This window comes from Sturnira hondurensis, unplaced genomic scaffold (assembly GCF_014824575.4).
Source record: "Sturnira hondurensis isolate 20B ecotype Veracruz unplaced genomic scaffold, ASM1482457v3 Scaffold0007406, whole genome shotgun sequence".
NCBI classification, from domain to species: domain Eukaryota; kingdom Metazoa; phylum Chordata; class Mammalia; order Chiroptera; family Phyllostomidae; genus Sturnira; species Sturnira hondurensis.
The window spans coordinates 3,130,613-3,158,609 of NW_028080037.1; the positions used below are offsets into that span (position 1 = coordinate 3,130,613).

The 27,997-nt window shown below is 60.8% G+C and overlaps 1 protein-coding gene across 7 annotated transcripts in view; it reads left to right on the top strand.

Moving 5' to 3' along the window:
• Nucleotides 1-27,997, top strand: part of PITPNM2 (phosphatidylinositol transfer protein membrane associated 2) — a 107,770-nt gene that overhangs the window by 68,367 nt on the left and 11,406 nt on the right. For 6 of the 7 annotated variants that reach the window (XM_037051945.1, XM_037051948.1, XM_037051949.1 and 3 more), the window contains 12 exons: nt 9,964-10,136; nt 14,648-14,862; nt 16,173-16,294; nt 18,598-18,825; nt 20,342-20,647; nt 21,523-21,618; nt 23,552-23,656; nt 23,844-23,914; nt 26,449-26,696; nt 27,045-27,234; nt 27,366-27,485; nt 27,666-27,898. In XM_037051945.1, coding sequence (XP_036907840.1) covers nt 10,059-10,136; nt 14,648-14,862; nt 16,173-16,294; nt 18,598-18,825; nt 20,342-20,647; nt 21,523-21,618; nt 23,552-23,656; nt 23,844-23,914; nt 26,449-26,696; nt 27,045-27,234; nt 27,366-27,485; nt 27,666-27,898 — 2,012 coding nt within the window. In that variant the 5' untranslated portion in view covers nt 9,964-10,058. Of the gene's footprint in view, nt 1-9,963; nt 10,137-14,647; nt 14,863-16,172; nt 16,295-18,597; nt 18,826-20,341; nt 20,648-21,522; nt 21,619-23,551; nt 23,657-23,843; nt 23,915-24,146; nt 24,247-24,279; nt 24,353-26,448; nt 26,697-27,044; nt 27,235-27,365; nt 27,486-27,665; nt 27,899-27,997 lie in introns of those variants that run through there. The other variant, XM_037051951.1, reaches the window with a different exon arrangement.

A 27,997-nucleotide genomic window follows, 5' to 3' on the forward strand; every position in this document is an offset into this window, starting at 1 on the left:
GTCCCCCGCCCTGCAGTGGGTGGCAGTGGGCAGCCCTGTCTGTCTGTCTGTCATTCCTGTCCCTGCACACGCTCTTGGGGGATGGCCAGCCTAGCTCCACAAGCAGCCTGAGTCACACACAGTCAGGAAGCGGGTCTGCCATTCCCGGCACGTGGTGGGGAGGGCGCGCTGTTCTCCTCGGAGGCTGTCTCTGCTCGGAGGGCTGCTAGCAGAGCAGTTTGTCATTAGCACTTTGGCTGCTCTGCGGCGTCATCTGCCGGGAGGTGGTTTTGGGGGTTGTCTGCCAAGCAGGTCTTGTTGAGTCCCCACTAAGTGCCAGGTCCCTGCCGCGCCCTAGCCCTGCTGAGGACGGGAGGATGAGTCAGACAGCTCCGCCCTCCTGTCAGCCGCCCAGGTGCTCTCCCAGCCCCCGAGGAAGGCCCCAGGCGTGGGGTCGGGCATGAGGCCCTTTCCCCAGCAATGGGGCCGATTGGGGCTGGAACCAAAGAGTCTGTGTTTTGAAAGAAATCCCAACCTTTATTTCCAAGATGGGTGGGGAACACAGTGATAAAATGAAGAGATTGCTCTCGGATGAGGTTTCTGCAGGGCTGCCCCTCCGTCCCCGGGTTCGCGCTCACTACAAAATAACCTGGAAGAGAATCACGATTTCTCCAAAACACGTCTCTGCGAACAGTTGTGGAAGCCGTCCTGCGCACTCACAGTATATCCGGGTTCAGAGGCGGCCGCCATCAACCCATCAGTAAATCTCTCCGGGTTTGAAGGCACCACTCACATTTTTCTTTATTATTTCTTCCCCAAATGGGCACACTTGCCTTTTCGACCTCGTGGGGCTGATCTGGAAAAGCAAGGGTTTGAAGCTAAAAACATTTGTGAACCACGAAGTTCTGTGACGGATGCTGCGGGTACAGACTCGTAGAGGTCGATACAAATTTGGACAACGACCGTCGGTTCTGAAGCTCTTTCCGTCCCGGCCACACGGAGAGATAAAGGGGACCCCGATGCTTCCAGAGTGACGGGGGATAGGGCACCTTCACTTTCCTCGGCTGTAAGAAGGGGCGGAATGACCCTGTGGGGACTGTGACTCAGCCACCGAAGGGGACGAAGAAGCCCTGACACGGACCACAACCTGGATGAATGTTGAGAACCTGATGCCGAGTGAGAGACACCAGGCACTGAAGGCCACGTAGCATGTGACTCCAATGTTGGGAAATGTGCAGAACGGACACATCCACCGACACAGAAAGCGGCGTGACGGGAGTCGGGGGGCTGGGGTGGGGGCGTGGGAGCCGCGTGCGAGCCCTGATGAGAACGTGTTCTAACGTGGTAACTCTGTGAACACGTTAAAAGCCACCAGTTGTGCCCTTGAAGAGGGTGGATGGTGTGGTACGTGAGCTCCCTGTTAATAATGCATTATGCCATCGAATGCACAGATAAGTGGGGGTAGTGTATCTCCCTCAAGGCACGTGTGAGGATTAAGTAACTCATGACTTATTCACACTTCTGAGTGTGGGAAGCAGTGGCAGGGATTTCTAAGCCCCAGGACCGAGCAGAAAGTCTGGTTTCCCGCATGTCGGGGCACCAGGGACAGTGAGGCCCGGGAAGCCCCGGCAGAGGCAGGGCTGGCTGGCCGGGCGGAGTGTCCCCTGCCCCAGCCTCCTCTCGGGGAGCAGCGAGGGCACGGGGCTGAGGCTCTGACCCCCCAGTTGCTCTCAGTCTGTGTCTGTCCCGAGCACCCCGTTGGTCGCTGGGGCCCTGCTGGTTTGGGGATCACAGCCAGAAAGCGCTGCTGGGCCTGTGCCCGGGGGCTGCAGCTTTTGCAGAGGGGCCCGGGGGTGCAATGAGTAGGGTGGGTGGGAGGGGGCAGGGCTAGGGGCGCTGTCTCCTAAAACCCCAGCTAGGGGCTTGTGCCCCAAGACCCGAGGTCATCCTTTCAGGGTGACAGGACACCAGCTTTTGTTCGATTTTGGACAAAAACAAAAAATCCCGATTTGAAGCTGATGACCGATAGGCCCCTTCATGGGCTGGCTCAGAGCCCAGGTGCTAGGATCCTGTGTGTGGTCAGCTGGGGTGGGGGATGACGGTTAGCCGAGCACGGAGCCCCCGACCCAGGCAGTGGGCTATTCTGGCGGCCTCGTCCCCTGTTGCTTCCCCAGCCCGGTGGGTGGGAAGAGGCTGGCAAGCCTGGAAGAGGAGTTTTGCTACGAAGGGGAACGGAGAAATGGGGCGAGGAGAGCTGAGGGTCGAATCATTATGTCGTACACCTGAAACGAAGATAAGGCTCCATATGAATTATACGTTAATTTTAAAAGTTATCTTGCCCTGGCTGGCGTAGCTCAGTGGGTCAAGTGCTGGCCTGCAAACCAAAGTGTCACTGGTTCAATTCCCAGTCAGGGCACATGCCTGGGTTGTGGGCCAGTTCCCAGTGGAGGGCGCTAGAGAGGCAAGCACACTGATGTTTCTCTCCCTTTCTTTTCTCCCTTCCCCTGTCTGAAAGATTTTTTAAAAAAGTTATCTTAAAAAGAGAGTGTGCACGGGCTGTGGGGTGTTGGTTTGGTGGATATCGAAAGTGTCACTGTGCGTTGGCCCGCTGGCGGGAAGGGTCCGGACCTCACTAGAGGGACCAAAACGGATGGGGGAGAGTTCGCTGCCGGAGAAGGTTCTAGAATGACAAGAAGACAAGAATGGCACTGGGTACACGGGAGGGCAAGGGATCAGGGCGGGGTGGGGGGAGCCCCGAAGTGTTCACAGTTGCCACGGGGGGGGGGGCAGGTGCAGGAGGGAGGGAGGGAAGGAGGGAGGGCCTGACTGTGGGAGTTTGAGGAAAGGAAGCGAAGGAAGATCAGGGCAGGTAGGCAGTAGCCAGTGTGGAGTGCCAGGCGAGGGGGCCAGCCGGGGGAACAGGGCCCCTCAACACACTCCTGGAGCAGCGGTGGGGGCCGCAGCTCCAAAACAGGCCCCCGGCCGGCCCAAAGTCCCTCTGCGTTGGTGTCCGTTGTCACATCTGAGCGTCCAGCGGCGTCTGTCTGGGCTGTACTCCGTGTGGAGAGTGTGGCACCAATGTGATGGTCACAGTGGCAGCGGGGTCCCCAAAGCAGGGCGTTCCAGCTGCTGCCCTCACGCTTGTCTTGGAGTATCTGAGTCTCGCTTCTCGTGCCCTCACAGGAAACCTCTCCCCTCCTCCTGACAAGCCAGGCGGGAGCTGGCAGGCCCGATAAGGGTGTAAGAGTCCTAAAGTCGGGGTGCCGAGCCCTGGAGCAGGGGGCCCCCCTCTCCGCCTCCGCTTTGCTCTCTGCACCAGGCCGATAGAAACCACCGCCATCCTGCCTGGGGCTGTCTGGGCCGGGGCGTCAGAGAAGGCCAGGGCAAAACCCTGGTGCATCTTCCCGTGGCCGCCAAGCCGTTCCCAGTGCGGCAGAGCAGGGCAGGCTCCGCGGTGCCCCCAGGCGGCTGCTGTCCCTCGGGGTCTGGTGACAAGGCCTGCAGTGACTTGGCAGTCGTCCCCGGCTTGGCACTCGGGCACACGCGAGCAGAGTGACTGCCTGCCCTGCAAGGTCGGTGACTGCAGGGTGCCTGGAGCCCCATCTTCCTCTCGGTGGGTCGGCGGGTTGGGGACGTGGAGGTTAGGGCGTGCCCTGGCCTCCATCTCTGCACACCCGCGAAGCCCAGGTGCCATCGCCTCGCTCACAGAGTGGTATCTGGGCTGGAGCAGGGTCCTCTGGGTGGAAGTCCGGTGTCTAACGGGTAAAGGTGGAACCACTCTGGGGCAGGGATCCCCCCAGCCCCAGCTCCTTCCAGCTCAGACTTTCTCGGGGGACGTGCTGGCTTTGGTTTTAAAAAACATTTTATTGATTGTGCTATAATAGTTGTCCCGGTATTTCCCCCCTTTGCCCCTTCCGGTACCCCCACTCGCTGCAGCATTCCCCAACTTAGTTCATGTCCGTGGGTCGGACATACAAATTCTTCGTACGTACAAGTTCTTTGGCTTCTCCGTTTCTTGTGCTATTCTTAACGTTCCTGTCTATTTTGTTCCAATTCTTCTTATACCCTGTACCTTTTCCCCTATTTGCTCCCCTTCCCCCTCCCTGCTGATAACCCTCCATGTGATCTCCATTTCTGTGATTCTGTTCCTGTTCTAGTTGTTTGCTTATTTTATTTTATTTAAGATTCAGTTGTTGATAGTTGTGAGCTTGTTGTCAGTTTACCTTCAGGGAACAGAGAAGCCGCTGATCCTTAACTTATTATACACACTCCTCCACCCTGGGGCACACAGAACGGGCCCCCCCCGTGGCCCCCTCCATTCCTCTAGAGCCTGCCTTCCTAGATAACGTCCTTGCAACCTCACCCCCGCAGGCCCCCCGATCGGAGACCAGCCGTTTCCAAAAGCAGCCGGCAGAGGAAGGAAGTGGAGGGGAGACCCCAGAAAGCCAAAAGGGGTGTTCTAGAGGCCCCAGTCCCCAGAGGCTGCCCGTGGCCCCGTCCTCCCTGCTCCGCTGGCCCAGCTCGGCATAGCGCCAGCCCTCGTGGGCAGCACGCGGCTGAACGGCGTCTGGGCGGGTTCCACCCGCTGTCCCCACACAGCCTCCTCCCAAACTCCATCGGACATCACACCCTGGCTCATCGAGGGAACACAGATTCGGTCTGTGAACTCACTGGTCCTGCTTCCCCTCCCAGGTGGGGTGTCCCACTGTGGCTTCTGCCTGAAGGACTTCTTTGTCCTTCCTACCCATGCCATCTGCGCCCCCTCCGAGCCCCACCCCGATGACCCCCCAGTCTTCACGGCAGCCCCTCTAGCCCAGTCATGCTGCCCCTTTGATCCTGAAGCTGTTTCTCTCTTGCCTTTTCCCTATGATGCCCGGAGGGTCCCTGATGACCTTGGGCCCCTGGCCTTGACCTTTTGGGTGGTACCACACATTTTTGGTCAGCGGCAGGCCTGTCCTCTCTGTTCCCTTTTTTAAAAAAGATTTTATTTATTTATCTTTAGAGGGGAAGGGAAGGAGAGAGAGAGAAACATCAATGTATGGTTGCCTCTCATGCATCCCCTGCTGGGAACTGGGAACTGACCTGCAACCCTGGCATGTGCCCTGACTGGGAATCGAACCGCGATCATGTGGTTTGCAGGACCGCGCTCAATCCACCAAGCTACACCAGCCAGGGCTCTGTTCCCTTTTTGGGCTCTGGCTGGACAGGCCACCTGAGAACAAGGATGGGGACCCCCACCTCCCAACCAGGCCAGGGCTCCAGACACAGGTAGATGCTGCCTGGGCCGTGCACCTCTTCCGGGGTGAGCCCTGTCCCCCCTGGGTTCCCTGGTCGCCATGCCCGGTGGCCTCCACTCTGATGTCCTCTGGCCCTGCTGTTTCCTCAAAGACACCGATAAACGTGGGGCCAGGGTCAGGAATACAGAGGTTCTGAAAGCCCAGGGCTTTTTCTGGAGACCAGGGTCTACAGGCCACATGAGAGGCCCACTGGAGGGTCCACCGTGACTTCCCTACAGAGGGGCCGTGGGGTCCGTGTGTGCCGGTCACCCGACCCCTTGCCTGGCTTCCCTCACAGAAGGGGCTCTCAGGACTTGCAGTGGCCTTTTCTCCCCCCTGCTGTGCCGCGCCCCCCACACGCCCTGTGCAAAGCAGTGAACAGATTGTCCGCCCATCACGACTCCCTCGGGGACGGAGATGAAATGCATGTCTGCCCTGTGCGCCTGGGCAGCCGGAGCACGGGTGACAAGACCGTCTGAGGGTTCAGCTGGCGGGCTAGGAGGGCTGGGGGTTGGGGGGGGTGGGGAAGGTGGGCAAGCGAAGCACTCTGCCTTCTCTCAGGAGGGGCTAGTGTCCGCCCGGGGACCCTGTCGTGTGCACCAGGACCTGCCAACCTTTGTCCTGCAGCTCCAGGAGCTGGGCTGTCCTCCCCTGTGGCCACAGACTTCATGTCTGCCGCCCGGCCCAGCAGCTGGGCCCCCGCACAGTCCTGGACGCCTGCCTTTCTGAGCTGTCCGTCACCAGCCCGGCGTCCCCTGGGGCCCACGCTGAGCGTTTCTGGGCTCAATGGGAGGCTTCTGTCAAAGGTCAAAGGAAAGATCAGACAGACTCAGGAATTCGCCCGTGGTCACTGCAGGGAGGTCTGGCTGACCCAAAGCCCACCGATGTCCACGGACTGCCCTCCTGGGGCTGGCTCAACACAAATCCCCCCCGCCTTCGCTGGCGGAGCAGTCGAGTCACAGAGGAAAAGCAGCCCCCAATTCCACCACCCTGGCCTAACCCTCACCAGCACCCAGCTAGCAGCAGCCTGGGCTGGTCGGCAGGTAGATTTATTCACACAGAGTGGGAGCAAGTGCTTTTTTTAAAAATTTAAAAAAAAATTTTAATTTTTAATCAATTAATCAATTAATTAATTATTTTAATTTTTAACTCCATGTCCTCCCATTCACAATACAGACTGATAAATGGAGCAAGTGCTTTTAACACACGGGCCGTGCTCTGCTTGTGTTGTAAAAACTCATCTTGAATGTGACCAGAGACAAACCTTCTGTTTGCCTTTATCTACCATGAGACAGAACGGAGCTGCTCAACGCCAGAAAAACATTTCTCCCTCGTAAGTGATAATAGCTCCTAACAGGTGAAAGGGAGAAAAAGAGAACGGCTTTTAAAACAGCTTTATTGAGATGTAATTCACATAGCGTACAACTTACTCATTCAAACTGTGATTCAATGGGTTTGGGTATACTGCATTGTTAATTTCTTTACAATTGTGGTAAATCACCCTGGCTGGTGTGGCTCAGTGGACTGAGCCTTGGCCTGTGAACCAAAGGGTCGCAGGTTGGATTCAGGGGGTCGTGCCTGGGTTGCAGGCCAGTTCCCCAGCAGGGGGCGCACGAGAGGCAACCACACATTGCCGTTTCTCTCCCTCTCATTCTCCCTCTCTTCCCCTCTCTCTAGCGTAAATAAATAAAATGAAATCCTTAAGAAGAAATCTTTGTGTTGCCCTCCAGCCTGCCCACCACACCCCTACTTGTCACACTATTTATTCGCCTATTTATTCATTGCTTATACTGTGGTTTTTAAAAACGTGCTCTATTTATGGTTCTTTCCCATTTCTCCCTTGAGCTCCCCTAGCTCGCCCGTCCGTTTTCATCTCTGTCTGTCGCCAGATCATTTCTCCTGTCTTCCACGTCTCTGCCCCGACGAGTCTCTAAGTCTACACCTGTGGCTCCTCTTTGTCGGGGGAGGACGGCTTCTCTGAAGTGTCTCCAAGCTTCTCTGGATGAATCCGCATGTGATGCACGCTCTTTGCTGGCCTCCCACCCTTCATTCATGGGCCCCGTGTGGGCTCCTTCCTTTATTCCTTCTACAGAGCAGTGTGTGAAGAAGTGGGGAGCAGACTGCAGCCGCATTTGGGGTTCACTCTCCTCCCAGAGTGGTCGCGCACCCTGCCCCAGGGTTCTGTCTCTCTCGTGTTTCGGGGTCCGTGTGGTCCCGGCATTGCACAGCAAAGCCCCGTGGGTCTTCCGCTCTCTTGTCCTAGGGCCAGCCCCTCACGGCCCCTTCGCCCTCCCTCCTAAGCCTCCCCTCCCTCCCGGCATCCCCCTCAGCTGGAAAACTAGGTTCTGTCCCAGAAACGACGGCACGTCGGGACGATTTTCCCATCAGCTGTCACTCTTCCTCCATTCCAGAACGTGCGGTCGCGTCTCTGCGTGGGCACTCAATCGTGCCCAGCAGCCCCCAAGCGGAAATCGCCCAAGTGCCCCTCAGTGTCGGGACGGTCACGTCCATTGTAATACACGCACCCCCCAACACGAGGGACAGCAGTGGGCGTGAACGACCCGCAATGGTGGGAATCGGTGCGGACGGACCCCAGGAACACAGCGCTGATCCCAAGGAGCCGGAACCCGCGGGGCCTGTGCAGCGTGGTGCCACGCGAGATGCTCGTCCCCGGGCACAGACAGCCACATGCAGGCGATTCACAGGCGGACATCCAGTCTGGAGCCGGGCCAGAGGCAGCACAGAGGCTGCGCGTGGCGGGGAGATGCGACGAGAAGGGAGCACAGGCGGGGGGCACTGTCAGGGTGGTTTGTTTCGTTTTTTAAAAGATCTTATTTTTAGAGGGAGGGGAAGAGAGGGAGGGAAACACTGATGTGAGAGAGAAACATCGATCGGGTGTTTGAACCCGGGCGTGTGCCCCGCGATGGGGAAGCAAACGGGCAGCCCTTTACTTGGTGGGACGGCGCTCAGCCCCCTGAGCCACACCGGTCACGGCTGAGTTTTCTGTTTCCTGACCGGGGTGCCGGTCATGCAGGTGTGTTCAGTGTGTGAAAATCCACGCGCCTTACGCAGTGTGCGCGTTTCTCTGTGTGTGTGACACTTCCAGGAGTGGAAAAATGAAACAAGAGACAGGAGGACGCCTCTGCTCTCCCGGACCCTGGCCACACCCCTGGGCAGGGGGGCATTTATCTGGGGTTGGAACAGACGTCGGTGCTCTGGTCGTTCCGTGTGCCCGGCACGGACTCGGTGGTACACCGGCCGTGGCTACAGGCTGTTTTGATGTCCTCATTCCATCATAGCAATTTTCTGTCTGGTGGGTTGGTGCGGTTTTCCAGGGAGGACCTAGAGCGGAAATGCTCCTACCCGGCCATCTTCAACAGGAAGTCTGGGCCGATTTCTGAACTGACCGCGGGAGGCGTGGCTGCAGGCCAGCAGGCCTGACCTTCCTGCCGGACTAAATGCAAGGCCAGGACTCGCAGAGACGAGGCGAGTCCTGGGCCACAGAAGTCCCTCATCTGGGCTCTTTCATGGCTCTGGGTTTGTCTTATCTTTGGCTACCAGATGAGGGGGTGCAGTTTCATGGGGTATACAAAGCAGGCAAACTCTGGCTTGCTAAACAGATGCCTCTCTGGACTGTACCTGAAGCACTTGGAGGCGTGAGGATGCGGGTTTGGTGCTGGGGCTTTGGGGTGACGGTGCTACCTGTGGTGAAGAAGCAAACATCTTGGGGGTCTCTGCAGGCTGCTGGCCCGGGGACCCATTTCTGTGACACTCACCCCCTCTGTCTCTCTTCCTAAGGAGCCCATTAAAGAATCTCTCTCATCATCCCCTGGCCCCGCCCACTCTCCCCAGAGTTGGGTGTTTTCGCTCTCCCTGACCCCAATAGACAACCAGTCATGCCTCAGCCTCTGGGCGGCACCCCAGGGAAGCTGCCCCGGGGTTGGCCCTCGCTCTTATCATGCGGCCTCTGGTCCCTGGGAGCCCTTCCGAAATACAAAACACTGTCCTGACTCTGCCACAGCCCATCTTCACTTGGCCTCTAGCTGACCGCGTGTGACCCCTCCGGGGTAACCAGAGACGTTCACGCCCTGTAGCGGGTAGATCACGACCGGCGGTTTGATCTCCCCGGTCACTGGGAGTGTGCCTCCTTCAAGCATTAAGTTTTTATTTTTGAAAAATCGAGGTGCACATATACCTCACGTGTATTCTGTCACCTGAAGCAGAAGCTCCTGTGAGTAGGTTATTTCTGAAAGCGCTGTGTTGAGATGTAGTCCACAGGCTGCGCAATGCGCCCATTTTTCTTCCCTGTCTCTCGTTCGTCCGAGACCCAGGCCCGAGTCACATGGGAGGAGGCGTCCGCTGGGGGCTGCAGCTGCGGCTCGTTAGGACTGCGCGTGAAACAGGAGCGCGGTGCTCTCACGCTCCCGAGATGTGACGCCCTCCCATCCCCCTCCCCGTGCCCTTACCCCCCCAGTAGGATGACAGTTGTGTATTTCTCTGTGGCTGATCAGCGCTGACACACACTCTCTACACAGGATTACTTAGCAAACAGGGAAAATGGGGGCTGGGGAGGGGAGGGGACTTGTTCAAGGTCACATGTTGGGCTCTAGAACTCCAGCCTCAGGTCTCGACCAGGCCCTTCCTCGGTGGCCTTGTACCCACCAGCCTTTTCACCAAGTGACTCTCCTGTCCCTTCTTTCTCCCTCAGGGGTCCTTGGTGAGCTTTGTCATGGTTATTTAAGGAACCTCGCCTAGAAGTCCCAACACGCAGTTCCCCGTCGCCGGGAAGGCTCGGACTCCAAGATGATCATAAAGGAATACCGGATCCCTCTGCCGATGACCGTGGAGGAGTACCGCATCGCCCAGCTCTACATGATACAGGTGGGTCGGGGGCTGGCTGCCAAGCACGGCGCCAGGCACCCGCAGTGCCCCGTGGACGTCCGTGGCTTTGTGGGTCCGTAGCTCACAGCTATGGAGTCTGGGAAGTCCAAGGTCAAGGAGCTGACCAATTTGGTGGCCACCTTCTCGCCAGGCCTGATATAACAGAGGGGACCGGGCTCCCTGGGGTATTTTTATAAGGGCACTCACCCCAGCACGGGGACGCCACCCGGACAATCCGATCGCCCCCCAAAGGCCTGACCCCTTCATACTGTCGAGGTTAGGCCTTTTGAGGTAGGGGAGGAGGCACAGAAGTTTGGTCTGTGACTGCCCCTTTGACAGATGGGAAGGTAGGTGATCCAGAGACATCCAATGATCCGCCCAAGAGCACCCAGCCTGCCTCCCACCTCCCAGGTCCACCCGTCCCTTCCCCGTGCTGGCGGCTGCGTGGCTGACGTGGCTGTCTTGTCAAGTCACATACGAGTTTGAGGACAACAGTGTCCTGTGACAAACCAGAGAATGCCACCCCACCCTACCCCCGGCGTCACTGGCCTCCCTACTCTGTGCCTGACCAGACTTCGACATGGTGGGGCCTGGCGGGGCCCGGAGTCCAGGACCCCATGCTCGTGGCCCAGACCTGACCCCACTGGCCGGAGTCCTGCTGCGTGGCAGCCCCGTCCCAGCTTCCCCGCCAGCTCTTGCTCACCCTCGGCGCCCCAGCCCTTTGCCCAGCCTGGCAGCTTCCTTCCCAGTTGAGGGTTTGCCTCTAAACCCGCTCTGGGCCCAGCTGTGGCTCCCCCGGCCCTGCTGCCTCCTCCCCCACCTCTGGCAGGGAACGATACCACTAGGCCCTTTGGAGCCTGGGGACCTGGGCAAACCGGACCATCGTCAGGTTTGCTCGGTGGCTCCTACCCCTCCGGCCAGGCTCTCGCAGAGCCCGGACCCCCAGCGCCCGTCTGGGCGGAGCGCGATGAAGCTGCTGTGGTTCAAGCAGATTCCCAATGCAGGAAGCTTGGCCGGGGTGAGAGCAGAAGCTGGCTCGGCCGCTCCGGGGGGGCTGTTTGCTCCAGGCGGCGTCAGAAGCGCCACTCAGCTCCCTCTCGAACCACTCACTGTAATTATTCCCCGAGAGCGGGGAGAGAAGAAGCGACTGCCATCAGCCCCCCAGCTCCGGGCACCCTGGAGAGCGCTCGGCCAGGCAAACGTCTGTCCTGTGGCTTCTTAATTCCTGCCCGAGCCCAGGGAGCCCCCGACCACGGCGGGCAGCCCCTTGGCTCTGCATGGCACGCGAGGCGGTGGCACGTGGGGGACTGACTTTTAGCTTCTAGACCATCCAAAGCTCTTTCAAACATTTAATCACCTCTGACTCTGGGTCCCTCAAAAACACCTGCCATCTCCATTGGCTCTTTCAAGGTGTTTTTTTTTTTCAATTGAACATCTAACCTTATGCCTCCGACTCATGTAACACATTCACAACTTTCCACGTGAAGCCTCGCAGGACCCAGGCTGCCCACCGCACACTCTCCCTCCCCCGAGCCCCACGGATGACCACCTGCCTCGAGGGCCGGCTTCCCCTCCTCCGGCTGCCTCGCTTGTCCCACCTGCATCTGGCCCCGCGTCCCAGGGTCTCCCTGCCCCGTGTGGGAGTCGGACAAACACATGATCTCCATTGTGTGAAGGTTTCACGGGTGTGAACCCATAGCAGTTAGATCTCGGCGGCGCTGTTAAAAAGAGAAGTTTAAACTCAACAGACTTGTCTGGGCCCAGCCTGGGCTACAGGGCTGTGTGCAAAGCACCCCCCGCTCCGCTGGCCTGTCCACGGCGGGGCATGGGTGCATGTGGAACCGGAGTCAGCTGCTCGTGGGCTTCGGGGCGCAGCCCCGGGCGTGCGTGGCCGTGGGCTGGGCCTGATGACATGCAGGGAGCGTCAGGGAAGGCAGCTGCGTTTTTGTGGGAAGAAGAGCAAGACCTTAATTCACGTCCCGCTGGTGCCACTTACCAGCTGGGATGGCTGCAAGGGGCAGGCCACCTGCTGAACCAGCCACCTCCTCCATGAGGCCGGGAACAGGATGGGTGAACCTGTGCACCCAAGCCTCCTCTCGTGCCCGGCCAGTGCTCGATATACGTGTGAAAGGTTTAAAAACACGCCAGTTTGGCCTGGCTGGGAGAGAGTCCCCCATTGGAGAAGAGGCCCAGCAAACCCTCAGCTCAGAGCGAGCTGTCAGAGGCGCTTGGCCAGGACCCTGGACAGCTCCAAGCCGCACCCTGAGGGTTGCCCCCCTACCACCCTCATCAGCCCACCACCCCTGGGGCCCCCTGTTTCTGAAGGATCCTGGCCCTGTTAGGTCTGTGCTTGGCCCCAGGCCCACGTGACTCCGCCCCCTCCCATGGGGCCCCAGGTCCTTGGCTTTCGGCTGCTTCACTCCTGTCTCTGCCTTCGCTGTTGCTTGGCCTCCTTCCCTCTCTGTGTGTCTGGGTCTCTGTCCCTCTTTTCCTGAGGACGATGGCCATTGGATCTGGGGCGCACCCCAACCCAGCAGCACCCCACCTCAATGCATCTAATCACAGCTGCAAAGGCCCCATTTCCGAATCAGGTCACCGTCGGAGGCTGGGAGTGGACGTGAATTTTCAGAGACGCCACTCAAACTATCACACCTGGGCTTGGGGAGGTTGGTAGCCCTGCCCCCACTCACAGTTCTGGAACCTGAGACCACGGAGAAGGAACTGGGCCAGGATGGGATGGCGTGCTTTCCCGGAGGAGCTGCGGGTGACTGCGGCCGGAAATCAAACCGGTCTGAGCCCCAGTCTTGGCTCTGCCATTCAGTAACTGTGCCCTCAGAGAAGTCACCCCCACCCCCCTTAGCCTCCACTTGCCGGTCTGTAAATGGGGCCAATAGTAACACCGCACCTTGCCCAAGCGGTTGTTGCAATGACTAAAGGAGAAAGAACAAACAAAGCCCTTACCACACCCACTAACTGACAGAGCTCCTGCAAGGGTGGCGGGGGTGAGGTGGGGGCGCCGAGCAAATGGCCAGGAAGTGGTCCACTGCTTTCCTGATGGCATCTGGGCCGAGTTCCAGCCGTGCCTTTGAAGCGTCGGGGCTGGTGTGACTCTGCTCTGACTCCAGCTGCGGCCTTGACCTGGGTCTGGGGTGTTTTTTTTTTTCCCATCTGAGGAAGAGTAAGTAGTCTTTTCTGGGCCGTGGAGATACAGCAGGTTTCCGTGCCCTCGGGAGGGTCGCGCCTCAGGGGGAGGCTGTGCTGCTGGGAGTGCCTGTGTGTGCACGGGGTGTGCGTAGGTGTGTGCACATGCACAGGGGCATCTGCGGGTGTGCATCCGTGCGCTTGCTGCTGGGGAAGCTGACCGAAGGTGGCCTGGGCAGTGCCGTCACGTCACCATGGAAACAGGTACTGGACTTCAAGTCACGAGCATCTCCGCCATCCGAGCTTTTGGACTCGAGGGAGGACATTGGAGCAGAAGGATGCTTAGAGGTGACCCAGGCGGCCTGCCCCTCCGGCGGTGGCTCCGAGGCCCCTTCCTACTTGTTCCGCGTGATCTTTCTGGACCCGAGAGGGTGCCAGAGGCTGCCCTGCCTTTTGTGCTTGTGTGGTTTTCTCTTGCAGTAGATTTATGTCTTAAGTTTTTCAACCGCAGTTTACGTTCAGTTTCGTTGTGTATCGGTTTCAGGTGTGCAGCACAGTGGTTAGACGATCACCTGCTTTCCAAGTGCCCCCCCCCCATATCTCCAGGACCCACCTGGCACCGCCCAGAGTTAGTAAAATGTGATCGATGGCGTTCCCTGGGCTTCGCAGCGCCCCGCCCCATTCATGCAGCCCCCCCACGCCCCCTGACGTGTGCGGTATCAGGTCTCCCAGTCTCTGCATTTACTTAATGCCGTCCCAGTTGCTCCCAGTTACTTTATTCTTCTGGGTGCCGCTGTAAACGGAAAAAATTTTCTGATTTTCTTTTTTGCGTTACGTGTTTTGGGGTGTTGACTTCGAATTCTGCATCTTTGCTGAATTCCTGTGTGAGCTCTAACAGGCTTCCAGGAGGACTTTTGAGGGTTTTTCTGCACGTGAGACGATGACATTGGTGAATGGAGATACTTTTACTTCTTCCTCTCCAATTCGGATGCGTTTTGTTATTTCTTTTCTTGCCTAATTTCCATGGCGAGAGCCTCCAGTAGTACGGTGTGGTGTGGAGGGGAGAGAGCAGACACCCCCACCTTGTCCCTGACCCGGGGAACACTTTCCAGCCTGGGAGAGACGGGCGTCAGAATGAGGAGTGTGTGTGTGCAGCAAGGGGGGTGGAGGGAGCCGCGCCCGTCTCGTCTCCTGCGGCCGTGCATGGGGCTGGCGCCTGGATTCGGGGGTCCTGACCTGGCACACAGGAGCCAGCCCAGTCACTCACAGCCCCTCCCCCCACTTAGCACGCTGGAGCTTGGTCTCCGGAGCCCCCTCCCTCCTGCAGTGTGCTCTGGCCCCCACGAGTGACGGTGCCTTTGTCCCCGCAGAAAAAGAGCCGCAACGAGACGTATGGCGAGGGCAGCGGCGTGGAAATCCTGGAGAACCGGCCGTACACGGACGGCCCCGGTGGCTCCGGCCAGTACACGCACAAGGTGTACCACGTGGGCATGCACATCCCCAGCTGGTTCCGCTCCATCCTGCCCAAGGCCGCCCTGCGGGTGGTGGAGGAGTCCTGGAACGCCTACCCCTACACTCGGACCAGGTAAGCGGGGGGCACTAACAGCATGGGTCCCGTGAGCAGGCTCCCCCGCCCCGTAGGCTCAGTTCCTGACCCCCAAGGACCCCAGACTTCCAGGGAGCTGAGCCTGGTAGGGGATCCCTGAAGGTCCCCCAGGGTTCCCTGCAGGGAATAGGCAGGAGAGAGTTGGTGCACCCCGGGGTGCCTCCCAGCCTGCCTGGGTGGAGGCCAGGAAGCCGTGAGTTCAGCAAGGACTGTCGGAGAGCCCCTTGCCACTGGGGGAGGCTCAGGGAGCACAAACTCACTTGGCATTTGCCTGAGAATGTGGGACAGTCGGCCAGCTGGGGACAAACACGACCTGGGGGTAGGCCAGATGGCCCGGATCCCTCCAACCCTGAGCCGTTCAGTTACTACGAGGTTTTACTAGGTCCCATGTTGAATTGGGGCTTCCTCTGGATCCCACGTAGGGGGTTCTTCACTCTGTACCCAATGCAGCTGGGCACCACTGGGTTAGAACAGGTGAGGGCTGCACCCAGCACGTGCTACGCAGGCGGGGTCCCCCTGAATCTCCTGGGGCTCCCTTCTCCACCCTCGGTGAGGGCCTGGAGCTTGCCAGGGGACCCCCGGAGGCATTCTTCCTCCCAACAGCACTTTCCTCCTTGGAGCTCACCTCCAGCCAAGGCAGGGGGTCATTCCCTTGTCACCAGACCTGACTCCTTTCTGGACGGGGACAGGCAGGGCCTGTCCCGTGGGGCACTTGACCAGTTCAGCCCCCTCAGCAGTAGGCTGCCACGTCTGTGCCTGCGTCCACACCATGCCTTACTCACATGGACCATGGACGCAGGGCTTCCAGAAGCTTCCCACAACATCTCTGTCTTCCTCCTAGACCCATCCCTTCCCCCAGCCTGGTTTTGGCTCTTCTTGGGACAAGGGGAAGGCCCAGGAGGGGGACAAGTCAGACAAGCCTGGTCCACCACTGCAGACTCCTTCTCCCACTGGGGTCAACTGGAGTCAACCGGGATCGCATGGGCGGGCTCTTCTCTCCTGCCAGCAGGTCCAGAAGGTCCTGGCCCAGCCACCCCGTCCACCCGTGGGTCCTGATGGATGTTTTTCTTTTTAAATATTTTATGTTATTTATTTTTAGACAGAGGGGAAGGGAGGAAAACATCAATGCGTGGTTGCCTCTCACGCGCCCCCTACTGGGGACCTGGCCTGCAACCCAGGCACGTGCCCTGACTAGGAATCAAACCGGCGACTCTTCAGTTCACAGGCCGAGGCTCAGTCCACTGGGCCACACCAGCCAGGGCTGATGGATGCTCTTCTTCCCGCTGCAGGTTCACTTGCCCCTTTGTGGAGAAATTCTCCATTGACATTGAAACGTTTTATAAAACCGATGCGGGAGAAAACCCCAACGTGTTCAGCCTGTCGCCTGTGGAAAAAAACCAGCTGACAATCGGTAAACGTCCACCACGGCGCTCCCGTGCCAGGAAGGGCCGAGCCGCGGGCCCCTGCTCTCCAGGCCTGGCGGCTCCTGCCCTGCTCTGGTCCTGGGCGAGGCGGTCAGAGTGGCGGGCAAGCACAGGGTGCCGGGGGGACGGGATCGGCTTTCTTCGCCCCGTTTTCTGACCTGCACACCAAGTGCCCTTTCACCCCAAGCCCCTCCCTTTGAGGTGTGCCCACCCCAGCAGTGCCGGTGTGCTCCGCGGGCCATCGCAGGCGGGCCACCCGAGCACCGCCGCCTGGCAGGGCTGTGTCCCCTCCATGGCAGGGGCCTTTGCCCCTCCCCGCAGTTGACCCGTCCACACAGGAAACGGCCCCAGTGGTTACACCTACTTTTCTAAGAGAGGCCAGCCACCAGGATTTTCACGGGAAAGCACCCGACTCCTAAATGTTGGCAACTCATTTAAAATCTTTGTAAATGAACTCTTGCCGGCCAAACAATACACATCTGCGGGCCAGACGTGGCTCAGCCGCCAGCAGCCTGGAATGCTGGGTCTCGGGCCCCGGCGGTAATCACCTGCAGGTGTTTCAGGCAGGCGCTCGGCCGACTGTGGGGAGGCGCAGACTCCCAGCGGCCTCTCTGCCAAGTGTGAAGGGCTTTTTCCTGAGAACAACCCTGCGTGGGGGCTCGGAAGCTGTTCGTTTGCTGAGAGAACAAAGGGCCAGGCAGCCTAAACACAGAAGTTCATTGTCTCCCAGCTCAGGAGGCCAGAAGTCCGAGGTTGAGGTATCCGCAGGGGTGGCTTCCTCTGGGGTCACCAGGAAGACTCTGCTCCAGGCCCTCGTGCTCCCGGCACTCTGTGGGGTCCCTCGGCCTATAAACACATCACTCCGTCTCTGCTGTCTCCATGTGGCGTGCCTCCCGTGGGCCAGGCTGGGCCACGTCCCCCCTTTCAGAAGCTAGTCAGACTGCCCCAGGACACCCTAAGAACCTCATTTTAATCAGATTACATCTCTAAAGTCCTATGTCCAAATAAGGTCACACTCCGAGGAACTGGGGGGTCAGGGCTCCAACGTGTGAATCTGGGGGGACAGTTTCTGCCTGTAACAGGAGGGACAGCCCCAGCACGGCCCAGGTCCCTGCAGCTCTTGGCCAGCCAGCCTGGGCTCCCCTCCACCTGGCTCTGTCCAGGGGCCTCCTGCGGTGGTCCCTGACCCCAGCCCTCCCCGTGGGGGTCTTTCTGCCTGAGCAGCTGGGCACGTGGCCTGCTCCAGGAGGGGCTTCCACCCCACCCCCACCCCACCCCTGATGCAGCGGCTCTCAGCTGCCCGGAGCCCTCCCTGCCCCTGCAGAGCTAATGTTTGCGTCTGCAAACCACACCCGGGACCCAGGACCCGGAGCAAATGTGCCGGGGCGATGAGGCGGCCGGGACCCGGCCCCCAGATGCTGTCCTCTCCACACATTTGAAAGGCAGGCTCTCTGGGCCACGCACCCTGTCCTGGGGTCCCTCCCAGCAACCACACGAGCCTCTGGACTCAGCTCAACGGGCCGTTTTGATTTGGGGTTAGGAGGCAGGTGACAAGAGGGAGCATGTCTCATATCCTTCCAAGAGTCGCTGCCATTCTCATCACTGCTTCCCTCCCAGGTCCCACGAACCCCCAGTCCTGTTTCCCCGGTGCCCAGCCCTGTGGCATCGGCACCTCCCGCTGGGCACATGCACCACTCTTCCCAGCTCCTCCCTTCCCCCGGGGAGGGTGCGTCACAGGCCAGCCTGCCCGAGGACGGAGTGTGGTGCCACTTCCCCTCAGGGGACCGTCCAGGCACTTAGCCTGGCGAGAAAAGGCCGCAGGCCCAGCTGCCGTCCCACTGCCTCCTCGACTCGGACTCGGACCCCCCCCTGGTGGCTCGCCCCTCCCCTGCCCCTCAGCCCGGTCAGCACTGCTCGCGCTCACAGCGGCCTGCAGCAAAGATGCCTCCTTCCCGGGCAGCTTTTCCTGGCTGTCTCTGCTGCCGCCCCACACCTCATCCCCCCAGCCCCTGTGCAGCAGATTCACCTTATGAATCTGCTGTTATGGCTGGCAGAACACCCCCGGGACATGGGGTGTGCTCAAGCGATGAGAAAAGGCAACAGGGAAAGTGGCAGGCGTTGCCCTCAGGAGCTCGAGGTCAGAGGGGCCTGGAGAAGCACCCTCCCGCCACACCCAGCCCCCGGCCCAGGCGCAGGGAGGCCCAGAGCCCCCAAGGACTTGGAGGCGGCAGGGACCGGGGGAGGAGGTGGGGTCAAGGTGCGGGTGACCACTCCCAGGGTCTCCCCGCAGACTTCATCGACATCGTCAAGGACCCTGTGCCCCCCAACGAGTACAGGACAGAGGAGGACCCCAAGCTGTTCCACTCGGCCAAGACCCAGCGGGGGCCCCTGTCGGACAACTGGATCGAGGAGTACAAGCAGCAGGTGTCCCCCATCATGTGCGCCTACAAGCTGTGCAAGGTGGAGTTCCGCTACTGGGGCATGCAGTCCAAGATCGAGCGCTTCATCCACGACACAGGTGAACACGCCTGGCGCCGGCGCCCTGTGTCCCCACCCGGGTCCCCACCTGGGTCCCCACCGCCTCTCCCTGTCGGGCTGGGATGCCGCACTCCCGTCTTACTCCTGGAAGGTGACCCCGAAGCCTGCTTTATCCGGACCCCCTGTAAACCCCTGTTGAGCACCTACCAACCGCAGGCAGGGACGGCTGTCCCGGGAGGAAGCCCCAGGCCCTGCACCCAGCACCGTGGTGTCTTCTCCTGGTGGGGAAGCAGCCTCTGGCAACAGCTCCCTGCCGCTCACCGGCACCGCCCAGCACCCCAAGGCCCTGGCCCAGGGCAGCCTACCCCATCGGGCTGGAAGCTCCTGGGCACGTCATAGTGTCCTTGTGCCGTGCAGGCCTGGCCCAGATGGCCTGGGGTTCCTGTCCTGGCTGGTGCTGACTGGGGTCTTCCCCACCTAGAGCCCTCAGCTCCCTAACTGACCAGGTCAGGGCATGAGGTCCACGCCACAGGCCTGTCCTGGCCCAAGGCTGCTGGCCTAGAAGTGGCACCTGAGTGTCGCCTTTTGACTGGAAGAGCCAGGGGCCTAAGTTCACATGTGAACAGATCTACACTGATGACACCATACTCCATGGGTGTCGTATCAGCTCACAGTCACCCGAGAGCGTGACTGTAAAGGACAGAAGCTCTGTGCTGGGTCTGAGCCCAGACCTCCTGTCCTAAGCAAAGATTCTCATTAAGTATCAAGGACACGCAAACCAGCCCAGCATACTGGGTTGGGGACACATCTGTGTGCCAGAACCAGGAAGAAAAACAAAGGATCACCCCAAAGTTAAGGGCAGACCCTTTGGGGGAGGGAAGAAGGTGGGTGGGGAGGGCCCGGGGGCTCACGTCTGGCCCCTGCTGGGAGGGGCGTGCAGGGCCCCCTGTGGCTCCCTCAGCGGTTTCGTAACCAGTTTCATTGAAGACTAACTTTACCGACCTCGCGCTGCTCTGGTTGTGAGAGGACAGTTCCCCTAAGTTTTAGTATATTCTAGAACATTCCACCACCTCAGTCTTTTATTCCTTTTCACAGTCCCCCCACCACCACTCCTACCTCAGCCCCAGGCAACCTCTGTGGCTCTGGTTCTTCTATTATTTTTGTACCCTAAAAGCTACCTTATTTTATACGCGTCTATATTCTATTAGAAAAAGAAGGACCAAGCTGCTTCGAACGTGTCCATGGGAAATTTGTTAGGGAGAGTCCACCAGATACCGAGACTGGACACGCTCAGGAAGTCCCCTTCTAGTTCCAGAAATCGCCCCCACGCCCTCACCCCCAAACTCAGTGTGGCTTCTGAGCAGACACATTACCTCGGGAGGCCTCGTGTGGGCCACAGGGAGGGACACTGAGTCATGGGGCAGTGATGTGCTGGAGGCCACCCCGTGAGTGTGGGTCAGAGCCTGACCTGCAACATCAAAGTGGGGGGCCCCCAGAGCCGAAGCTCACGTGGCCTCTGTCTCTGTCCCTGCTGCCGCCACCCCCACGGGGCGCAGGCCTGCGGAAGGTGATGGTCAGGGCGCACCGGCAGGCCTGGTGCTGGCAGGACGAGTGGTACGGGCTGAGCATGGAGAACATCCGGGAGCTGGAGAAGGAGGCGCAGCTCATGCTGTCCCGGAAGATGGCCCAGTTCATCGAGGACGACGAGGAGGCTGCGGAGCTGGCCAAGGGCGAAGCCGGCCAGGCCCAGGCGCCCGGGGAGCCCCCGCAGCCCAGCAGCGGCGGCGAGGCCCTGGCCGGCCGGGGCCTGAAGAAGCAGTGGTCCACATCCTCCAAGTCGTCCCGGTCGTCCAAGCGCGGAGGTGAGCCCTCGGCCACCACCCCTGCACAGGGCCCTGCCCTCCTCGTGTCCCCCTGAGGCAGCCCCATGCCACCGTGGCCGGTTCCAGCTGCGGAAATAGACCCTTGCTTCTGGACTTTGGGGCCCGTGGCTGCAGGAGTCAGAGCCGGTCTCCTGCTTACAGGAGAAGCCCCGGGAACCCCACCCCCTCCAGCAAGTTCCCCCAGACTCACCCCCACAACCCAGGTAAGACAGAGAGGCTGGGCACCTGGGCGTGGGCACCCCACTCCCAGCCTCTCCTGGGACCCAGGGTTCCAGGAGGAAAAGGGTGCTGCGTGGGCCACACCCAGCACACCAAGGAGGGGACTTCTCTGAGTGTCCCCGGCTGTTGTGAAAAATGAGGCATCTTCTGTAACATCGGGGGTTCGCTCTGCAAACCCAGCTTCCCCCATGCCCGGCGTGTCTGTCCCTGGGCTGACAGGGTGACAGTGGGAATACTCGCGTGCGCACCCTTTGTCACTCACTTCCTGCCACAGCTCCGGGTCCCTGTCCATGGGCTCTGCCACAGGAGAACTCAAGGAGCTGGCCTGCGGGCCGGCCCCGGTCAGAGACACCGAGGTGGACCCAGGCCTGTGTGCCTGACCCCCGGTCCCCTGCCCCCGCCACGTCCTCCCCGGGACATGATGACATCGTGCCAGGTGGGCTGGGAGGGGACCACATTGAAAGCCCCAGGAGCTTCCATGGGGATGAGTTAGAGCCACTGCAATCCTCCTTTCTCTGCGCGTCATCCTCTCCGGAGCCCCCCTGGCCCACCTGGGCATCCCTGGGGCCTGCCTTCCGCCCCCAGCCCTGCCCCGCCCCACCGGGTGGTCCGTCAGTGCGGGTTTTGCCTTCCAGCCAGCCCGTCCCGCCACAGCATCTCGGAGTGGAGAATGCAGAGCATCGCTCGGGACTCAGACGAGAGCTCCGATGACGAGTTCTTCGACGCTCACGGTAGGCGGGCTCCGGGCGCCCTCCCGGGAGAGGTGGGGGGTGGACCTAAGTGGCAGTCACCCACGGGAAATCCGGGGTGAACAGCATGGCGCGGAGGACAGGAGGAGGGCGGTGGCATCCCCACGTCAGGTGTCCACGGGGCCTGGCAGGTGCGGACCATTCACTGGAGCCCCCGGAAGTGGGTTTACTGTCAGGGGGCTGTTTGTCCAGGCGTGAATGTATTTCCACAGGAAGCTTCATAAAAGTGGAATTCCTCATAATTTTCCGAATTTTTTTATTTCAATTACCTTATTCTTCCCCCTGGGTTAAGGTAATACACATCTGACATAAAAACTTAAGAAAATGCGAACAAGCAGAAATTATGCCAAGTGCCCCCTGTATTTCCCCCAAATGGGCACAGTGAGCAGGCAGCCCCCCCCCCCAAGCCGGGAGGTGAGCGCACAGGACCTGCGCTTGCTCCAGGCCTCGCCCTCCTCCCGAGGAAATGTGAGGGGCCTGCAGACAGGTTGGGGACAGGGTTCCAATTTGCAGGCGGCAGCAGGACTCAGGCTCAGTGTGGGGTGGGGACTTGCCTGCAGGCTCTCGGCTGGGCACCTTCGTGGCCCCTCAGTCAGCCAGCCTGCCCTCAAGGGAAAGAGCTTGGGGGGGTCAGTGTCCAGGCAAAAGCGAAGTACCTGCAGTTTGGCTTTGGGCTGGGGACCTCCAACAAGTGACAGGCGGTTCCTGAGCTGGCCTCTGTACCTGAGGCCTCCTTGAGGGTGGGGAAGGATGGTTTGGGCACCCCACCCATTCCCCCCGGCCAGGCCCAGCGGCTGAGCTCCTCCTGGCTGCATCCCTGGCGTGAGGAAGGTACCCATGTCACATAGAGACTTTAGGAAAAGCTGGACACAAGACAAGGCAGCAAAGCCAGGAGATGCCAGCGTCCTGGGGACAATGGCCCTGTGGCTGTCACTTGGCTGGAGGAGGGACCACACACACCCCAGGGCCTGGATGGCTGCCCCCGACCTGGGGGTCATGGTGGGCGAACTCAGAAAAGCAGAAATGGGCGTCAGGGACGGGGCTGCCCACAGCAGCGCTTCTTACCACGGGAGTTCTGTGGACGCTGAATAACGGTCAGGCCCTGGCCGGTGTGGCTCAGTTCGTGGGAGTGTCGTCCTGTGAACCGAAAGGTCGAGGGTTCGGTCCCCGGTCAGGGTGCGTACAAGAGGCAACCGATGGGTATTTCTCGTTCAGGTTGGTGTTTCTGTCCCTCCTTTCCTCTCTCTCAAATCAATGAGCATGTCCTGGAGTGAGATTTGAAAAAAAAAAAGAGAGAGAGAAACAGTCCGTTACAGAAGCGCAGAAAAACAACACAGTGGTCTGGACCTTCCAGCCAGTGCAATAGGAGGAGTCAGGCATAAAATGCTACAATGTGGGTGAACCTGGAAAACCCGAGGGAAGGCAGCCCGATTATCAAAGACCACATGCCGTACAGGCCCATCTGTGTAAAATGTCCAGAACAGGCAAATGCAGAGAGACCGAGAGCACCCTAGAGAGACGGAGAGCACCCCAGAGAGACAGGGGAGCCAGGGCTGCGGGAGGACAATGGGGTGCAGCTACCCCTGAGGGCGGGGTTTCCATCTGGAAGATGAAAATGTTCCGGAACCAGACCACGATGCGGGTTGCACGGCCCTGTGAGGGCACTCGGTGTACTTTAAAATGGCTTCGGTGGTGAATGTTGTGTGGTGTGAACGTTACCACAGTTTTCTAGAAAAGGTCCAGCAGGAGCCCCGTGGGAGTGGCGAGGTGCGTCCCTCCTTGTGAAGGAAGGGAGAGACCAGAGCCTCCCTTCCCACCCCCCCCACCCCCGGGAGCAGGCTCCCTGGCCCCCCCCAGCCCCCCTGCCCCCCGTTCCTGGACAGCCTGCTGAAGCCCCTGTCGCCCCCTCCCCCAGAGGACCTGTCAGACTCGGAGGAAATGTTCCCCAAGGACATCAGCAAGTGGAGCTCTAACGACCTCATGGACAAAATCGAGGGCCCTGAGCCGGAGGACACGCAGGGTAACGGGCTGGGGTGCTGCAGGGCCTGGGGGGGCAGCAGTGGGGGCCAAGCTCCCTCTCTGGCCCAGTTCCTGCAAAGTGTCGGGAGTGAGGGGGTAGAATGAGGGGCACCCTAGGCCCCACTTACTACCAGCACAGCCTGTCTGGTGGCCCCCTGGCCCACAGGACCTCCGCTTCTGTGTTACAGATGGCCTATACCGCCAGAGTGTCCCCGAATTCAGGGTGGCCTCCAGTGTGGAGCGGCTGAACATCATGGAGGTGGGTGTCGGGGGCGGAGAGCCAGGGCCTGTGCTGCCACTGCTCCCCGGGGCCTCCAGGGAGGGGGAGGGGCTCAAAGGACGGCCCTGTGGGGCTCTGGAGGCGTTCGCACCCACCGCCTCACATCTACACTGGCCTGGGCCCCCCACCCCCTCGGATGCCCCTGAGATCCCACAGGGACCGTGGGCACCTCCACGTCTGGGAAGTAAAATGAGAAACTTGTAAATTCCAGACCAAACATAAGATCTTCACCCTGCTCCCAGCCTTCCTGCAGTCCCTGAGGATAAAGACACTCAAGGGGAGGAAGAGAAAGCCTCTCAGACAGAAGTGATGTGGCCATGGCCGCGACCATGACCGTGGCCGCCACCCCGCTGGGGGCAGGCGGGGCTCCCGGTGCCCAATAAAGCTGTGTTAGCCAGAGCCTATGTCTGCTTTGGGGGTTCTTTGCTCGGAGCTCACGCCCCTCCTCCTCCTCCTCCACCTGTGGCAGTCAGAGCTGTCTGCACTGGGGCCAGGGGCCAGGGGCCAGGCCCGGCGGGGCCAGCCCATGCTGCGGTCACTGCACTGCTCTGGCCTTGAGCTGCCCAAGGTGCAGAAGGCCTCTGGGGACTTGGGACCCCTGGGGAGTTCGGATGGGGTTGGAGAAGGAGCTTCCACACTACCCTCCCCCCCCCATTGGGGGTTTTCTGCTTTGAGGTCTGAGTTCCATCGGGCTTTGCTAGAAGTGTCGCTGGGGTGTCGATTTCCAGTGCTGGTTAAAGCAGACGGAGCCCCCGGCTCGCCCACATGGCACACAGCTCTGACGGCCCCCAGGAGGGGCAGGTGGGGCTTACTCCGGTTCGGGCAAGGGTGTGCATTCTGACCCAGCGCCGTTCTGGGCCAGGCCACCCACAGGCAGTTCCCCTGGCTGGCAAAAACCCCCAAAGCAGAACCTCCTCTCCCAGCCCCATGGAAGGGGGCAGCTTGGCAGGGACACTGATGGGTGCCCTGGCTTTTCAGGGCCCGTCGCCCACTGTGCTGTGGGCTCTGTCCCCATACGCTCACATCTGTGGTAGGGTGTGCCCCATAGAGAGTGAACGTGGGAAAAGATGGGTCTCCAACTGGCCTCGCCTCAGGGGTCCCTAGACAGTCCCAGCAGAGGGGCACAGGCAAGAGGCCCTCAGTCCCCCAACTGCCCCGGCCCACCCAGTCCCACAGCCATGCACCTGGACTCTGCTTCCTTGTCAGGATGACCGGGAGGCTGCCACCGGGAGCCTGGCCTTAGGGCCCAGGGCCCCGGGGTGGTCCCATCTGGGCCTGTGGTCTGGGCAGCCGGTGGTCTCGGCCTGCCCTGAGCTGTGAGTTCTTTCCTGCCCTACCACCCAGCAGGAGGGACAGACCTTGTGTGGGGACAGGTGGCACTCCCCAAGCTCTGCACCGCCCACATGGCTGGTCGGTGACCAGGCCCCTCAGGGATGAGGCCACTCACCCTCCTCCGTCCCCACTTTCCTGGAGCCTCACCAGCACCTCGGCCCAGTGCCTGCGCTGCCCGCCCCTCTTCCAGCCTCCGCGTGGACACTCGGGGCCCGCTGTTGCCCCACGTCCTGCCCCATGTGGGCCCCCCAGAGGGCTTCAGCTCCTTGGTCTGGCTCCCTGGTCTCTTGGGGACAAGCCCCTTTCTTAATTCAATTCCCTTCCCCTTCCCCCGCACCCCCTGACATAACACAGGCACAGCAAGTGCTCGCAAACGGCCCCTCTTGGCCCCAGGTCTCCCCTCTTCCCCTCCCAGTCACACACAGGCAGCTGAGGGCAGGGAGAGTTCCCTGGGGATGGAGCCCCAGGCTGGGATGGCAGGAGCTCTGGGTCCCCGTTCAGCTTGGCACTGAAGTACCTTGTGACATTAGACAAGTCCCTAGGCCCTGCGGAGCCACCACCGCCTCGCCCCTAAGCAGAATGGCTCCTTATGTGGCTGTGCGCAGCCCTGGGTCTCGCTTTGACTTCACAAGCGGCCTGAGAGCAGGAGGGTATTCTCACCCCGACAAACGAGGGGCTTCCAATAGACACACCCGCGTTGCCCTCCCGCGCTGGGTGGCTGGGCTCTGCCACCGCTGGGACCATGCTCACACTGAGAGTCCAGGAATGAAAGAGCTGGGGGACGGGGCCCGGAGGGAGGCCCCACGTAGATGGAGGGAGAGGGAGCTCCTAGGTGGCCAGGCCGAGACCCTGATGTCAGCCACTCTTAAGTGACCCTGTGACTCTGAGTCAGCTGTCACCCTGCCTGCTGGGACTGAGACAGGCCCGTGCCGGGATACAGGCCCACTGAGGGCAGGCAGCCCCAGCAGCCTGGGCTGGCAGAGCCTCTGCCTGCCCGGGCCCCCAACAGAGGTGGAGTGCGTGCTCACGGGGGACTAGACTCCCCCCCGTGTCCTGCGTCACAGTCACACTGGCAGACAGGAGCAGGGAAAGCAGCTTGGCCTCCCCAGGGTGACAGGGCCCAGGCCCGGAGCTCAGCTTCTGAGGGAACTGACATCCACCCCCACCCTCCACCCATACAGGACGAGGTCAGCCCACCGCTAGCCACGCCACCCTCCAAGGTCCACGTGCTGCTGCTGGTGCTACACGGAGGCACCATCCTGGACACGGGCGCCGGGGACCCTGGCTCCAAGCAGGGCGACGCCAACACCATCGCCACCGTGTTCGACACAGTCATGCGTGTGCACTACCCCAGCGCCCTGGGCCGCCTCGCCATCCGCCTGGTGCCCTGCCCACCCGTCTGCTCCGACGCCTTCGCCCTGGTCTCCAAGTGAGTGCTCTGCTCTGTGGCCGCCCCTGGGGGCCACGCGCCCCCTGGGGGCCACACCTGTCTGGGCATCCAAACCCGACATCCAGCCTGTTCTGCCCAAGAGAGGGCAAAGCCCGTGCAGATGGCTGGGCGCAGAGGCAGAAGGGCTGGGACCCAAGACGCGGAGCCTCAGTTTCCCCATGTGCCTCCGAGACTCGGGGCCTTACTGCCCAGCCCTGGCCCCACGTCTGCCCAGAGACTGGCCCGGGAGTGTTTCCACCGGGCATGCCGACTCACAGCTGAGACCCCTGGGGGGCAGGGTGCTGACCTGAGGCTCCTGCTCTCTTCTGACCTGACCCGCTCCCCCAGCCTCAGCCCCTACAGCCACGACGAAGGCTGTCTGTCCAGCAGCCAGGACCACATCCCGCTGGCCGCCCTGCCCCTGCTGGCCACCTCCTCACCGCAGTACCAGGAGGCCGTTGCCACGGTGATCCAGCGGGCCAACATCGCCTATGGGGACTTCATCAAGTCCCAGGAGGGAGTGACCTTCAACGGCCAGGTGAGTCATGGGCGGGGGGAAAGGAAGACAGAAGGCCCTGAAGGGTGGGCCTGCTGGGTGCCCAGCCCGGCTGTGGCAGGGTGGCATGATGCCACCTCGCAGCGCTCAGACCCCAGGGCCTCTCTCCCCAGGTCTGCCTGGTTGGGGACTGCGTGGGGGGCATCCTGGCCTTCGACGCCTTGTGCTGCAGCAGCCAGCCGGCGTCTGAGAGCCAGAGCAGCAGCCGCAGGGGCAGCGTGGCCAGCGTGCAGGTACTGGGAACAAAGGCTGTCGGTGCCCGGCCAGTGGTCCGGGGTGGCAGTGGGGACAGGGACGGGTAGGGTGAGAGGCTGGCCAGACAGTGGCCAGCGGGCCTGGAGTCAGGGGTGACGACACCGGAGAGGGGCCACCTGGGAGCCTCCTGGCAGTGAGCCTGCGTGGGACTGTTCCAGGACACTGACCTGCTGTCCCCGGGCGGCCTGGTGAACCCTTCGCATGGCGGTGGTGGCGGCAGCAGTGGTGGCGGCGGCAGCTTGGAGAGCAGCAGGCACCTGAGCCGCAGCAACATCGACATCCCCCGTAGCAACGGCACTGAGGACCCCAAGAGGCAGCTGCCCCGAAAGAGGAGCGACACGTCCACCTATGAGCTGGACACCATCCAGCAGCACCAGGCCTTCCTGTCCAGGTGGGTGGAGCTAGCAGGGACCTGGGGGTCCAACCACGAGGCCCGCTGCCAGGGGAGGACAGGGGCTCCTCGAGGGAGGGACGGCCCACGAGAGGGGCC